We start from the raw sequence: 15,567 nt of genomic DNA, 5'->3' as shown, positions 1-15,567 counted from the left end.
GTAGAGGAGTAGAGTTAGGGGATATATGGTCCATGTTCAAGAGAATGAGTGGGAAAAGAACATCGGTTAAAATCCCAGCTTTGATTGATAGAGAGAAGTTGGTTGTGTCAGATAAAGGAAAGGCAGAAGTGTTAGGGAAGGCGTTTGTGGCAATACACAGTTGTGAACACCTTAGTGACATCCATAAGCAGCAGAAAGAAACTGCACTCAGAGAGAACAAGGAAGTGAAGTTGAAAAGGGAGGATGGTATGTCAACTCTAGATGTGGATTTTACAATGCCAGAGCTCAACATAGCTCTGCTAGGCACTGGGTATACAGCACCTGGGCAAGATCAATTATGTTATGCCATGTTCCGACATTTACCAGTAGAATCATTAAAGTTAGTATTAAGACTCTTTAATAAAATCTGGAGGGATGGAATAGTACTGCATAGTTGGAAAAGTGCAGTAATATTACCATTTAATAAGCCTGGTAAGGATCCAGCTAATCCTGATAACTATAGGCCCATAGCTTTGACATCTCACTTATACAAATGGATGGAGAGAATAATAGTTTGCAGATTATCACATATATTGAAACTGAGAGGAATACTGACCTACATACAAAGTGGATTTCGAAAAAGGACGCTCCACAACAGATGCTCTAGTTAGAGTTAGTAATGATGTGGAAAAGGCACTGAAAATGAAAGAACTAATGACAATAGTATATTTTGACATAGAAAAGGCATATGATACCATGTGGAGGGAAGGACTGCTTATTAAACTAAGTAGTATGGTTATTGGAGGAAGGTTATATAATTGGATCATGGATTTCTTAACAGGTAGGAAATTTCAGGTTAAGGTTGGAGCAGAAGTGTCTATAAAATTTGATATAGACAATGGTATTCCCCGGGGAGTGTAATTAGCCCGATACTATTTAACATAATGATAAATTATATTTTTTCAAAATTGGATGGATGCATCAAATCAGCACTATATGAGGATGATGGCCATTTGGATGAGAGGAAGGAATGTGTCATATGTATTAGGTAATATAAGGAAAGCAATTAGGGAAGTAGAAATGTGGTCATATAAGCGGGGATTCAAGATGTCGACAAGAAAATCTTGTTATATGATGTTTACAAAGAAGAGCAAGTGCCATGATGAAAGGTTAACATTATATGAGCAGCCAATGGTGAAAGTAAATGAATTTAAGTACTTGGGACTATGGTTTGACACATGGTGTACATGGAAAACACATATTGCAAAAAATGCAAAAAAGCTATAAACCTCCTGAGAGCTGTGGCTGGATGTGACTGGGGTGCAGACAGGCAGTCATTAATTAATATCTATAGGGATTGCATGAGGTCATCAATAGACTATGGTTGTGTAGTTTATGGAGCAGCAGCAAAAACAATATTGGGAAAAATTAATAGATTACAATATAGAGCATTACATGTATGCATCAGAGCTGTTAAGACAACCCCCATTAATGCTATACTCATAGAAGCAGGAGAGATGCCACTGGAGTTAAGAAGAGAGAAACTGGCAATGGCGTATTGGATCAGATTAAAAGGAAGTGGGAAAGAAAACCCAGCAAATGAAACGATACAGGAATGTTGGGAGTATTCCAAGTTTCAGGGGCTTGGGTTTGGATGGACAAGGGAAATGAGAGTTAGGGAATATGAAATGGAAACCTTAGATTTCGCCATGGTCAATTCAGTGAGTAGTATTCCACCATGGCTATTCCCAGAAGCAAAGGTTGATTTTAATATATTGGAAGAGAAAAGAGAATGGAGAATGGAGGAGGTGGGAATTAAAACAAGCATTTACATAAGAAACAGTTATTATAATTATTTAAAAATTTACACAGACGGATCCAAGAACAAACATGATTGTGTGGGAGTTGAAATACATATCCCAGAATTTAAAATAAATCTATCCAAAAGACTGTCTGATCGGTTATCTGTATATACAGCAGAAATAGTGGCAGCCATTATTGCACTACAGTGGGTTGAAGAGGTCAGACCTGATAGGGTGGTACTTTGCACAGATTCTTTAGCTGTCATTAAAAGTATTCAGTCAATGACATCGGTAAGAGAAGATCTACTAATAGAACTTTTTCTCAGTTTATTTAGATTACATCGGGGTGGCATAGATGTACATGAAGGGGTTAAAGGGAACGAGAAAGCAGACAAACTGGCTAAAGAGGCGCTGCTAAAGGAAATAATAATTACAATTCCACTAGGAAAAGGTGAAGGTAAAGCAATGGTTAAGAAGAAAGTAATATTGTACTGTAAATTGAATGAGGTGGAAAGACGGGTGTTTAAAGATAAGGTTCAGGCGTGAGTGGAATCTAGTAGGGATACTGGGACTAGAAGGAGAGGGAGAGGAAATAAGAATCACCAGGAAGGCACTAGTTAAATTTTTAAAAGACTCGGGGTTGTGGAATAGAATCTGAAATTTTAAAATGACATGATTATACATACTCCAGTACAGTAGGTGGCGGTATGCCTCTTAACGTTGGTTGCAGTCCGCCATTAAATAAAAGAAGAAAAAGATTCACGGACGAGTCTCGCGATAGAAGAAATCACTTAGAGAAACATGGCAACGCTGTATGAAGGATACACGTTGTGTGGCGTTGGACCAGTGCAAAATTCCTCTAATATAGGGATTCTAGGGGTTGAACAGGGTAGAAATATCGACTATGTCCTCGTTACTGACTCTTCGAGATCTATTACCGGTTACAAGGTAAAATGACTTCGAAGTAACGTACTGTCTATCTAGCGAGAAACTGTCGCACGCGGTTCTACAGCGTGCAAACCCAGGAATTGCTCCAACAGCATCATATGCTATTAATCCATTCTGTTCATGTTATTTCGTTCGAGATTTTTGAGCTATTTGTATGACTTTTTTTAGCCGTTTTTTCCCCTTATCCCTAGGTGTCTGATCAGAAGCCAACTGGCAGTTGGTCAGTGAAACAGGGACAGATAATCTCTTGCCCCGCTGTGTTTAACACGCAGTCCCAGGAATATGTGGTCGTTACAGATGACAGGGTAAGAAGACCGACATGATTTCCCCCATAAGACCGCTTCAATTTTACATATTAAGAACCTGATTTAGACATGATTATGTTTTAGGTCGTCAGAGTTTGGAAAGAAGATGATGTTAACCTGGAAAAGGCTTTTAAAGCAACAGTAAGTAAAGTTAAATTTCATAAGGTTTGAACTGGGTCGATGTGATGGGTAAGTTACCGAGAACCAGTATTTTTTGGACCGTACGTAACTTTAATTGGGTCAATACCGGACTACCGATAAGCTTTCGGGCAAACGATACTTTTATCGATACTTGCGTTGTTTTATCTCCGCATACTTCAATGTTAATGGCGAATTAGAAGCTGCTGTTTGTAATTTTTCTTCACTGAATGAATGATGCGGCCATTTGCTCGACCTGCGTGTGAAATCCATGTGCGGTGTTAGTTTGCGTGCGATAAGTATTCTTCTTCATTGGATTTTTACGGCAGTTGGCATCCATAGTGTTGCATTACTGCCATCTGTTGTCTCACTCTAGCTAACTCAATTTTTATTTAAACTTCTTTCCAGTCCAGTTCTCCTTAGAAAATTAAACAAATATCTCCGTCCTTGATCATTATTTCCATTTGTTACTATATTTTTAACACTATATTCTAATATAACTATTTCATGTAGCTGATTCTTGAACTCTTGCCTTTCCTATATATATTTCTATACATGATAACGTGATTAATTGTTTCCTCCTCCTGACATTCATCACATAATCCTGTTGGGTGTTTTCCTATAATATGAAGAGTTTTGTTTAACTTGCAATGTCCAATACTCAGTCTGTTTATTATGACTTGTTCCTTCCTATTCCCCCCTTTCTTACTTTCCATACCTATCCTATTTTGTATCATGTACAGATGTCTCCCTTTGATTTCATTATCCCACTGCTGCTGCCATTTTTCCATTATCTTTTTCCACACTAAACTCTTCCCTTCTGTTTTTGATAATTTAATTTTAACATCAATATTTCCTTTTTTTGTTGCCTCTTTTGCCAGCGTGCGATAAGTCTCTTTCTCTCGCTGGTTTTATTGGCGGGTCGCAACCAACCAGGAGTGCATTTCCCAAAAGCATAGTTAACAGGTTAGCAACTATGCTTTTGGGAAACGCACCCCTGTTCAGGTGCATACCTCCACCTACTGTATGGTGATTTGCAACTTCAGGGCTTCGTGTAATTAGCAGAAATATAAACATACAGTGTGTGTGTAAAATATACAGAGCTGGGTAGATTACTTATGAATTGTAATCAGTTACTGATTACAGATTACATGACAAAATTTGTAGTCAGTAATATAATCCCTTAGATTACACATTTTTGGTAACGTAATCAGATTACTTTTGGATTACATTTGTGCTAACAATTATTTGATATCACTTATATTGAATTAGCCTCATCTTGTGCTATTTTGACAGATAAAAAGAAAAATATATTCCAAAAAAATATACATTTAATTCACCAACAAGCGCCACAATACCTTCTTTTTCAAGTGCAATGTATGGAAAGTACTTAAAAAAATACTAACACTAATGTACCTCGCTGTTAGTGTTTGCTAGTAACACTGAATAAAACAATCATATCTTATGATTTTAAAGCATATTTACTTAGAATTAAGTAAATTTAGAAAACAGTTACATTACAAAAAACAATTTGAAAAACATGAAATTAACAGCAATATATATCACTGCTAGGTCAAATATTAAATAAAAAAAACATGAATTCTGAAAAAGACTAAATTCACACAGCAATGACATTTCTATCCATCTCAAAACATTTTAAGTGTATAGTAACAAGGAAAAGATGTCTTCGCTATCACTGTAGTATACCTGCTAACCAGCATGTGGCGCTGGAATTCTGCCACAGAGACCTATTAAAAACGGAGAAAACATGGGCTATGCACATAAACCTTGCACGCGGTATACAAACAAACATGGAACAATACATGTAGTCATCTGTGTTAATGTTAGTTAATAAAAAGACAATCGTTCAGTGTTGGTTCATGTTTTTCTTGCTGTTATGTGACATAGCGGTGTTTGACTAGGGGCGAGACCAAGCGGCAACCTCCCGCTCTCTCTCGTGAAGCCAACAAGGAAGTGACTAAAACTGTAATTCATTGACTGGCCACTTGAGGCTGGCTGGCTGCAATGTTAAAATGTCAAACTTTACAGCAGAAAATAACCTGTTTACAGCCTGGTGCAAAAAATGATTTTGGTCTAGCTAATTTTGCCCTTCATGACAACTGTTAGGGGGGGTGTAGGGCTGCACGATATTGGGAAAAAATGACATTGCGATATTTTATTTTTTTGGGATATATATTGCAATATGAAATCTAATCAAATTTTTTCTTACAAACAAAAATGGGGTGAGCACACTTACATTCTCATTTTAAATGATTTAAACATCGAAACCATCGTGTCAATTGATTAATATGCGCGAGGGAGAGAGCAAGACAGCGCTCCTGTTGTTTGAAGATGGTGAACGTGCGGCCGGGGCTCGCTTGCTCTCTTTCTCGCTCGCGCGCTCTGTCTCTCTTTCTCGTGCGCGCGCACGCTCTCTCTCTCTGCCCTGTTAAGCTGACAGGACTTAAAAACACATGCAAATGATAAACTTTCACTCTATGTATACATAGAGTGAAAATCGCCACGCTCTTGCCACACAGCCAGTGTGTTACCGGCCTAAAGGGCCGTTCACATATCGTGCCTAAAAACGTGTGGAAAACGCTAGGCGCGCCGCTTTCTCCTTCTCCAAAGCGCTCGGGCAGTTGCACTCCTGAGACGTCTGCTGTTGCTAAGCAACTATGACCTGCTCGCTCCATGAAGATGCGGAAATTTCAGCAAAGGATAAATGGATTTGCAGCGCTGTGAAAATCCATATATAGCTATAGTCAGCTGTTCGTTCATCTCGGCTGAGCTTTCAATGTTGTTACGGGAAAGGATGAAGCTGATTGGTTAGTTCGTTTTTGTCACATGACCTCAAAAGTTGAGATGTTTTTAACTCGATGAGGTGCGGATGCGCCTGGAAAAAACGACCGCGTCGCTTCCATTATGGGCATTGGAAATAACGACCATGAGCACGCAAAAGACGCGATATGTGAACAGCCCCTAATGGAGATTCAATCACAAATGTTTAACAGTGAGTCATAAACGGGACTATCTGGATTATTTTTTTTACTTAATATTTGAAACAGCAGGTTATCAACTTAAAATATCAGTTTATATGAAGTGCCACTATGCATATCCCACAACATAAGGCTAAATGAAAAAAGACAAGAAAAAAACGATTCCGAACAGGCACAAACAATAACGTGACAACTTAAACAGCAGCAGGAGTAAGGCATATAGCCTAGCCTAATTCATTTCTTAATATTGTTTGCAAGAAACACCATTCTATCAACTTGATCTGGATTAAATGCGGCTCTCTTTTTATTTACAATGTATTATTCGCTTGATTTGGTCATGGGCCTACGCTACAATACGTCTAGAGTGCCCTCTACTGGATAAGATGGCAAAGAATAAAATGAAAAACAAACGGTCTAATCATAGACTGTAAAAAATGCACCACACATGGCATTTTAAAAACCGTATATTTTATTTATAGTTCGATTACGGATATTTCAGGTCATGTTCGAATGCATATTCGAACATCGAATAAAAAGTGACAGCCCTAATCCGATCAGTTACTGGGATTTTCACGCACAACCATTTCTAGGGTTTACAAAGAATGGTGTGAAAAGGGAAAAGCATCCAGTATGCGGCAGTCCTGTGGGCGAAAATGCCTTGTAGATGCTAGAGGTCAGAGGAGAATGGGCCGACTGATTCAAGCTGATAGAAGAGCAAATTTGATTGAAATAACCACTCGTTACAACCAAGGTATGCAGCAAAGCATTTGTGAAGCCACAACACGCACAACCTTGAGTCGGATTGGCTACAACAGCAGAAGACCCCACCGGGTACCACTCAAAAAGGAAAAAGAGGCTACAATTTGCACGAGCTCACCAAAATTGGACGGTTGAAGACTGGAAAAATGTTGCCTGGTCTGATGAATCTCGTGATGAATGAACACTGTGCAGGCTGGTGGTGGTGGTGTAATGGTGTGGGGATGTTTTCTTGGTACACTTTAGGCCCCTTAGTGCCAATTGGGCATCGTTTAAATGCCACGTCCTACTTGAGCATTGTTTCTGACCATGTCCATCCCTTTATGACCACCATGTACCCATCCTCTGATGGCTACTTCCAGCAGGATGATGCACCATGTCACAAAGCTCGAATCATTTCAAATTGGTTTCTTGAACATGACAATGAGTTCACTGTATTAAAATGGCCCACACAGTGACCAGATCTCAACCCAATAGAGAATCTTTGGGATGAGGTGGAACGGGAGCTTCGTGCCCTGGATGTGCATCCCAAAAGTCTCCATCAACTATCCTATCAATATGAGCCAACATTTCTAAAGAATGCTTTCAGCACCATGTTGAATCAATGCCATGTGGAATTACAGCAGTTCTGAAGGTGAAAGGGGGTCAAACACAGTATTAGTATGGTGTACCTAATAATCCTTTAAGTGAGTGTGTGTGTGTGTGTATATATGTATATGTATATACAGCAATGACATTTGAGGTAAAAAAAAAAATTAGCAGCATGATCTCAGTTATCATAAACATAAGACTAAAAACTTTATCTTGATTCTGAACTTTGAATAAAAATATGAACAGATTATATTAAACAATGTTTCTTGCACGCGCCCTCAAATCAAAACACTGCTGACTCCTTGCAGTATGCGATTTCAAATGCAGCGCTGGTCTCTTTCCACTTTGTGGGTGACGTAAACACGTTGTCACATTAAAAAAAATCATTGCGAAAGAACCTGACGTGAGATTTAAAATAAATTAAGAGTCTTCGAGACAGAGGAATTTAGTTACTCAAGGAATCGTTTCAGCCGTAGTTATAACCAAATTAAGATAAAGGCTCTGCCGGATTTGCTTCGCCACTAGCAGCTGAAATTTATTAAAAGAATAATGCCAGCATTAGCTATACTCTATCTACACTCTGCATTTAAGACTCAATATTTAGTTATAATTTGAAAAACCTTTACTCACTCAGATTAGGCTAGGCCTACATGTTTGTTTTTGGGGAGGAAAATTATTGAATCCACTGTGGAGGGCTTTTTAGCGCGTTTCAGCGCATCCCTGCGCTCACTGAGGCCATCCTTAAAAATATTTTAGTTTGCAGTAACAGTATTTTTATTTATTTTTTTAAAGGGTCGGTAGGTCGGCCTATATATATATTTTTTTTCAAGTTTCAATGTAAAAAAAAAAAAAGGAAAATTTTGGTGATTGTGATGACGTAGGTATGAATTTAAACAAATTAGCATATCGTGACGTCACTGACTGGGTCTTCAACCCGTGCCTTCGGGCGCATAATTCCGCTTATTCGCAAAGCAAGGGTAAACAAATAACTTTGAATAGTACAGCATTTCTTTACTCAAACACTATGTCTGTAAAGGCTATTGTTTTTGTATGTTTGAAGACTGGAGAAGTAGGTTTTTTTGCCATCTAGCCAATATACTTTTGTACGTTTAAAATATCCTGTGCATAAGTGCCTAATCGTTTATATCATGAGATTTTGGCCAAGTGCATTAAACGGCAAAAAAAAAAAAAAACGTTATATCCTAAGCTATAAAAGGTGATGATGGCATATAATGCACTGCACTTTCCTCAGATGCGAACAAAACACAGATCTCCTCATTCGCCGGCCAAAGACCTTGTTAACTCTATTTGAGCTTGTTTTTCATATAGCCTGACGTTAATTGCAAGTGTCTGATACAACACCAACTTTTTAGTAAAGTGTGCCATGAAACTGTTTGTCAACACCCATCACACATCATATTGTTTGTATTTGGTTGCTTAAACTCAAAGTACGAAAAATAACTCTTATATAATACTCACGAGGCGGCTTTACACGCGAGCTTTGGATGTGACTGTGAGGGCACATAATACAGCCTTTGGAGCGAGTGAGTCCCAATTGGCTTAAAATTCTTAAAAGGTGTGCAAATTATAAATTTTTTTGACAATGCAACAATTACCAGATTAGTCAAGTGACAGTTCTGTCAGCTGTCCCGATCGAAATGCGAGTGAGTCTAGTATCGCGTACCAGCATGCAGGTCACTGATGCGCTGATGACAAGCGCGCTCTGAGAGAGTTCATGTATTCAAATGACTCATTTAATCTTAGACTTTGTGTGATTTATTTTATTATTCAAACCTACAAGCTATGTCGAATAAATTCCCCGCTTTGTTCCGGGACCTCTCAATTTACAAATTAAGCACTGTAAATGAGAGACCGTTTACTTTGCTTTCTTGGGTTGTCACTTTTGTGAAAAAAATCCTGTTTGATTTGAGTGACAAGTGTTCATTGAATTGATTGTAAAATCGGTTTTGCATGTCTAAATAAGTTTTATACGGAAAATAATACCAAATATAGGTAAATCAACGGACAACAGGCGGGACGAATGTAAAGACCAATATTTCTGATTATTTATTTGCGTGAAGTTACGTGCACAATGACAAACAGGAGTGCAACATTTTCAAAAAACAATAAGCAGAGTGGACTGCCATGATGCAAAACATTTACTGCAGGCTTCAACATGGCTGTGTTTACGTTTAGAAATGTCAACAACTAAAAATCGCATAGGCGATTCTAGGGCTGTCAAAAAAAAAAATTGAATTTCGAATATTCATCGAATTGAAAATAAAAATCCATATTCGAATGCAAAAACGCTGCCTTATGAGCCCCGGTACTTCACAGTCAGTGTTCCATTCCATCTCGCCACGCGCACAGCCGTGTCTACACAACTTTCAAAGGCAGACGAGCTCGACACGCAGTAGCTGCTGTCTCCTCTTTCACCTTCCGCGCAGTCTCAAAAAATGCCCGCACGCGGATGATGAAGAGGACATAATGCAGACAGCGTGCCGACGGCCGAAGTATACTTGATCTTTATCAGCGGCGCACAAGATGCGATGACTATGTATGTGGCATTGCATTTATAAGGTTATGTTATCCTATCCAGTTGAACCCACTACAAAAAAAAAAGAGAATATCAATGTGGTGAAGATCTTGTTTACATCAAAACTTACACCAAGCCGTTCACACAGAACGCATATTACGCGCATTTTCTAGAGGGACACCGTTGGACTCGCGTCTCGCACAAGAGGGTAAAATTTATGTATTTAATTTAATTAAAAAAAATATATAAAAAAAATCCTGTGTGACTGGTTTTCCGCCCTTTTATATTTTTCATGCATTCATGACGCTGTTTTGTTTATAGTTCTTTAAGCAACTTAATAATAATTGGTTCATAAAAATTATTTTAAATTTAAGTTGTTTTTTCACAGTCATGTATTCTAATGCTTTGAATAAACGTGCAGTAATATTTTGCTTCATGCGCTATCTTGAGGCCTCAGAAGAGGAGCAAAAAGCTTTTCTTCACCCTAACTGAAATTATGCATTTTAAATTCGAATACAAATCGAATTTTGATCATATTTAAGTAAAAAAAAGTCTAAATTAATTTTTCTTTTTTTTTTTCAGCTAGTTTGACAGCCCTATGTGATTCTAGCCCGAATCTGAGCCCGAGACTGTCTGAATACCATCAGAATTCACATTTCTGTTGTAAAAAGAGAAACATTGTGCAGAAGTATTATTTGCTGTTATGCATGTGTCCAAAGATGCAGTTGCTGTGTGACGTGTGTTCCAAAAAATAAAAATAAAAAAAACCCTGGAGAGAAGGTCCTTAAAATCAATTTCCTATTTTCGTTTTCAAAACTTGTGTTGGTTGGTCCAATCAATTCGTGCAATAGATTTTCGAACATAAAGTGACAGTCGACACGGTCACTGTTTTAGACTGGACGGGAGAAGGGATGGGAAAAGATCTGGGCACAGTTTTTCCAGAACTTCGTGCCAAGTTAAAGCGGTGTCAAGCTGTTTTAATGCATTTTTTTTTTTTAGAAGTATTATGGTGCCCGAACCCGTATGACTTTGAACAGTGACCGCGAACATTTTGTTTACTGCAGCCACAGCCATCATTACCAAGCACGAACAGTTGACTCTGACAGTGAATGAGACGAAGCGAACGCACCGGCCATAGTGTGACATCCGTGTAAACATAGATGATGTCACGGGGTTTTTTTTTTAATTAAGGAAGATAGCCTTCGTTTGTATGTAGGCCTAAGAAATGTATATATTTGCAATACTTAAATATAATTAATATTATTTTATTGTTTTTGTATTGTTTGAAGAGTAAAAAAAAATTTGTCCGTCTTAACGCAAATTTACAATTGGCAAGTCGGTCGGACTAAAAGCAAAAATAAAAAATTGAGTCGGTCCTAAATTGACAGGGTCGGTCGGGTTACGGCAAACAAGAATATTTTTAAGGATGGCCTGATGGTGTGTCATCATTCACTCATTATTCTCATCGTAAACATGGTCAAAACTTTTCCACACCTCAGACTTTGAGTTAGTTGCTGGTGCAACCAAAACGTAATTGCCAGAGGCAAGCCTCAGTTTCACTTACTGAGCATCTATTTTCGCATCTTTCTCGCACTAATCGAAACGCATCACATGACCGCTCATTTACCTCGCAAACCGGAGCGCGAGCGCAAGCCCAAGCCCATGTAAATTGATATCAATTAAGCTCTAGACTGGCGGCCACAGTATCACTTATATGCTCACACATGCAGCCATCTCGCTGTTTGCTGCTTGCGTGAGGAGAAAAAAAACAGACATACGTCCTTAGGAAGGCACTGGAAGCGTGCGTTGCACACACCAACATGAAGTACATGTCTTACAAATCTGGAACGCGGTCATTCTTTGAAGTATCGATACTATTAAATTTAGGAATCGTGACCTTTTTAATTTCCGAGAATCGCAATACTTTTGAAGTATCGGTGCTCCGTCAAACCATAGTCTGTGCTTCAGACCACTTCAAATCAATTCTAAGGTCAATTCTTTCAGTCAGGTGTGTGTGACTGAGAGCGAAGAGTTACAAGAAAGAATATGAGAACAAAATAAATGTATATAATTTTATGTTTGTAGTTTATGTAGAATATATTTAATTATCCCACAACATAATTTAATATCCACTTGGGGGAGCAGTTAAACAGTTTATTAGGAACAATCAAAGCTGACTTTCAAACTAATTTTTTTGCATCATTACTCCAGTCACCCAATTCTTCAGAAATCCTTTTAACAATCTGATTTTCTACAAAAAACATTTATTGTTGTTATTATTATTATTATTATTATTATTATTATTGCTATTAATGTTAAAAAGAGCTGGGAATATTTTTCAGGTTTTTTAGGGGGGATAAATTGAAAGAACAGCGTTGTATGTTACATTTGTTACGGTTACATTTATTTGTTACATTTATATTATTTACATCAAGCTTTTGAATTGTATAGTATTGTATATTGTTATTGAAACTTCATAATATTTCACTTGATTATACATTTAGTTAGGAATTATAGTTTGGAAAAAGTCTTTGGAAAAAGTCTAACTAGTAAAATGTTTACACGCTATGTGAAAACTAGTACAAGTATATAAATAAATAAAAAGAGACTTACTCATGTTTATGATCTCTGCTGAATAAAGTGCTTCATTCATTTTTTTTTTCTGAGGAAATCCAAATCTCAAATTCTCAACCACATTGCATCTTCTTGGGGTGAATTATGTCTTTTTCCTCTCATCGCGAAGCAAAAAAAAAAAAAAAAAAACTTGAAGAACAGTCTCACTGCTTTTTCTTCTGTGTTGGCGTATTCAAGCCGCGTGCTTCAGTTTGAAACATTAGAATCTGAATAGAGCGTTCAGCGTGGGGGAGTGGTCACATTAGATATAATGAAGGGAGATGTGAAAAACGGACATCTCGTTGTTTTAATATAGATTACTCGAGCACAGAATGTTTTGGCGGCACTTGTTTAGTTTAAACGTAGACATGTCAAGCTTTCTATAGATATCTCTCTCATGTCTCTTCGTTGAGTATTCATGGAGTTACAGTTCATTTTAATGACGTGTTTGTAAATGAAGATCAGCGCAGACAAAGGCTGCAGACAGCACACCTTGTTTATCTTTATTTTATAAGTGCACAAAGTTTTATGTCTGTATCCAAAAAAAAAGTAGACCCTTTACAGATTCGATTGATATATTGCTCTTATCTGTACGATTAAAACTGAAAGTGTAATTTAAGTTCTTTTCGGGGTTATCAGGAGAAAATGACTCATAACGTGTAACCACGTTAATCGACTCAAGAGGGTTAAATAGTGTCTGTGCATTTATTTGCAATCAAGTCAAGGATATCGCTGTAGATGAAGTGTCTCCAACTAAGCAAGCCAGAGGCGACAGCACTAAGGAACCGAAACTCCATCGGTGACCGGCTGGAGAAAAAAACCTTGGGAGAAACCAGGCTTAGTTGGGGAGGCCAGTTCTCCTCTGACCAGACGAAACCAGTAGTTCAATTCCAGGCTGCAGCAAAGTCAGATTGTGCAGAAGAATCATCTGTTTCCTGTGGCATTGTCCTGGTGGTCATCTGAGACAAGGTCTTTACAGGGGATCTGTATCTGAGGCTCTAGTTGTCCTGGTCTCCACTGTCTTTCAGGGATGTAGAGGTCCTTTCTAGGTGCTGATCCACCATCTGGTCTGGATACGTACTGGATCGGGGTGACTGCAGTGACCCTCTGATCTGGATACAGACTGGATCTGGTGGCTATGGTGACCTCAGAATAAGAGATAAACCGACTTATATTAGCCTAGATGCCATTCTTCTAATGATGTAGCAAGTACATCAGGTTGTTATGGGAAGTGTTCCCGGTTCCGGTTTACCTAATTAATGCAGCCTAAAAATCCTTTAACGGATTTGGATATTAAAAGCATATTAGTATGTTATGTGTAAGCCAGGTTAAAGAAATGGGTCTTTAATCTAGATTTAAACTGCAAGAGTGTGTCTGCCTCCCGAACAATGTTAGGTAGGTTATTCCAGAGTTTAGGCGCCAAATAGGAAAAGGATCTGCCGCCCGCAGTTGATTTTTATTTTTTAGGTATTATCAAATTGCCTGAGTTTTGAGAATGTAGCGGACGTAGAGGATTATAATGTAAAAGGAGCTCATTCAAATACTGAGGTGCTAAACCATTCAGGGTTTTGTAAGTAATAAGCAATATTTTAAAATCTATATGATATTTGATAGGGAGCCAGTGCAGTGTTGACAGGAACGGGCTAATATGGTCATACTTCCTGGTTCTAGTAAGAACTCTTGCTGCTGCATTTTGGACTAGCTGTAGTTTTAGTTAGCATGCAGAACAACCACCCAATAAAGCATTACAATAATCTTACCTTGAGGTCATAAATGCATGGATTAACATTCCTGCATTTGACATTGAGAGCATAGGCCATAATTTAGATATATTTTTGAGATGGAAAAATGCAGTTTTACAAATGCTAGAAATGTGGCTTTCTAAGAAAAGATTGCGATCAAATAGCACACCTAGGTTCCTAACGGATGACGAAGAATTGACAGAGCAGCCATCAAGTCTTAGACAGTGTTCTAGGTTATTACATGCAGAGTTTTTAGGTTCTATAATTAACACCTCTGTTTTTTCAGAATTTAGCAGTAAGAAATTACTCGTCATCCAGTTTTTTATATCGACTATGCATTCCTATAGTTTTTAAAATTGGTGTGTTTCACCGGGCCGGCAAGGCAAGGCAAGATTTACTACAAAAAAAACATTTATTGTTATTTTTATTATTATTGCTATTAATGTTGAAAAGAGCTGAGAATATTTTTCAGGTTTTTTAGGGGGGATAAATTGAAAGAACAGCGTTGTATGTTACATTTGTTACGGTTACATTTATTTGTTACATTTATATTATTTACATCAAGCTTTTGAATTGTATAGTATTGTATATTGTTATTGAAAATTCATAGTATTTAACTTGATTATACATTTAGTTAGGAATTATAGTTTGGAAAAAGTCTTTGGAAAAAGTCTAACTAGTAAAATGTTTACACGTTATGTGAAAACTAGTACAAGTATATAAATAAAAAGGGACTTACTCATGTTTATGATCTCTGCTGAATAAAGTGCTTCATTCTTTTTTTTTTCTGAGGAAATCCAAATCTCAAATTCTCAATCACATTGCATCTTTTTGGGGTGAATTATGTCTTATTCCTCTCATCGTGAAGCAAAAAGTAAAAAAATAAAAACTTGAACAGTCTCACTGCTTTTTCTTCTGTGTGGGCGTATTCAAGCCGCGCGCTTCAGTTTGAAACATTAGAATCTGAATAGAGCGTTCAGCGCGGGGGCGTGGTCACATATGGATTACTCTATCACAGAATATTTGTTTTGGCGGCACTTGTTTAGTTTAAAAGTAGACATGTCAAGCTTTCTATAGATATCTCTCTTATGTCTCTTCGTTGAGTATTCACGGAGTTAGTTAATTTTAATAACGTGTTTGCAAATGAAGATAAGCGCA

The 15,567-nt window shown here is 37.7% G+C and overlaps 1 protein-coding gene across 2 annotated transcripts in view; it reads left to right on the top strand.

Moving 5' to 3' along the window:
- Nucleotides 1-2,547: 2,547 nt before the first annotated feature.
- The window catches only part of nol11 (nucleolar protein 11), an 86,118-nt gene continuing 73,098 nt past the window's right edge, over nt 2,548-15,567 (top strand). For both annotated transcript variants that reach the window (XM_059547551.1, XM_059547550.1), the window contains exons 1-3: nt 2,548-2,729; nt 2,921-3,034; nt 3,119-3,175. In XM_059547551.1, coding sequence (XP_059403534.1) covers nt 2,583-2,729; nt 2,921-3,034; nt 3,119-3,175 — 318 coding nt within the window. In that variant the 5' untranslated portion in view covers nt 2,548-2,582. The remainder of the gene's footprint in view (nt 2,730-2,920; nt 3,035-3,118; nt 3,176-15,567) is intronic.

This window comes from Carassius carassius, unplaced genomic scaffold (assembly GCF_963082965.1).
Source record: "Carassius carassius unplaced genomic scaffold, fCarCar2.1 SCAFFOLD_62, whole genome shotgun sequence".
Taxonomy (NCBI): domain Eukaryota; kingdom Metazoa; phylum Chordata; class Actinopteri; order Cypriniformes; family Cyprinidae; genus Carassius; species Carassius carassius.
Note: the sequence above shows the minus strand (reverse complement) of the source record. Positions and strands in the feature narration are given on the sequence as shown.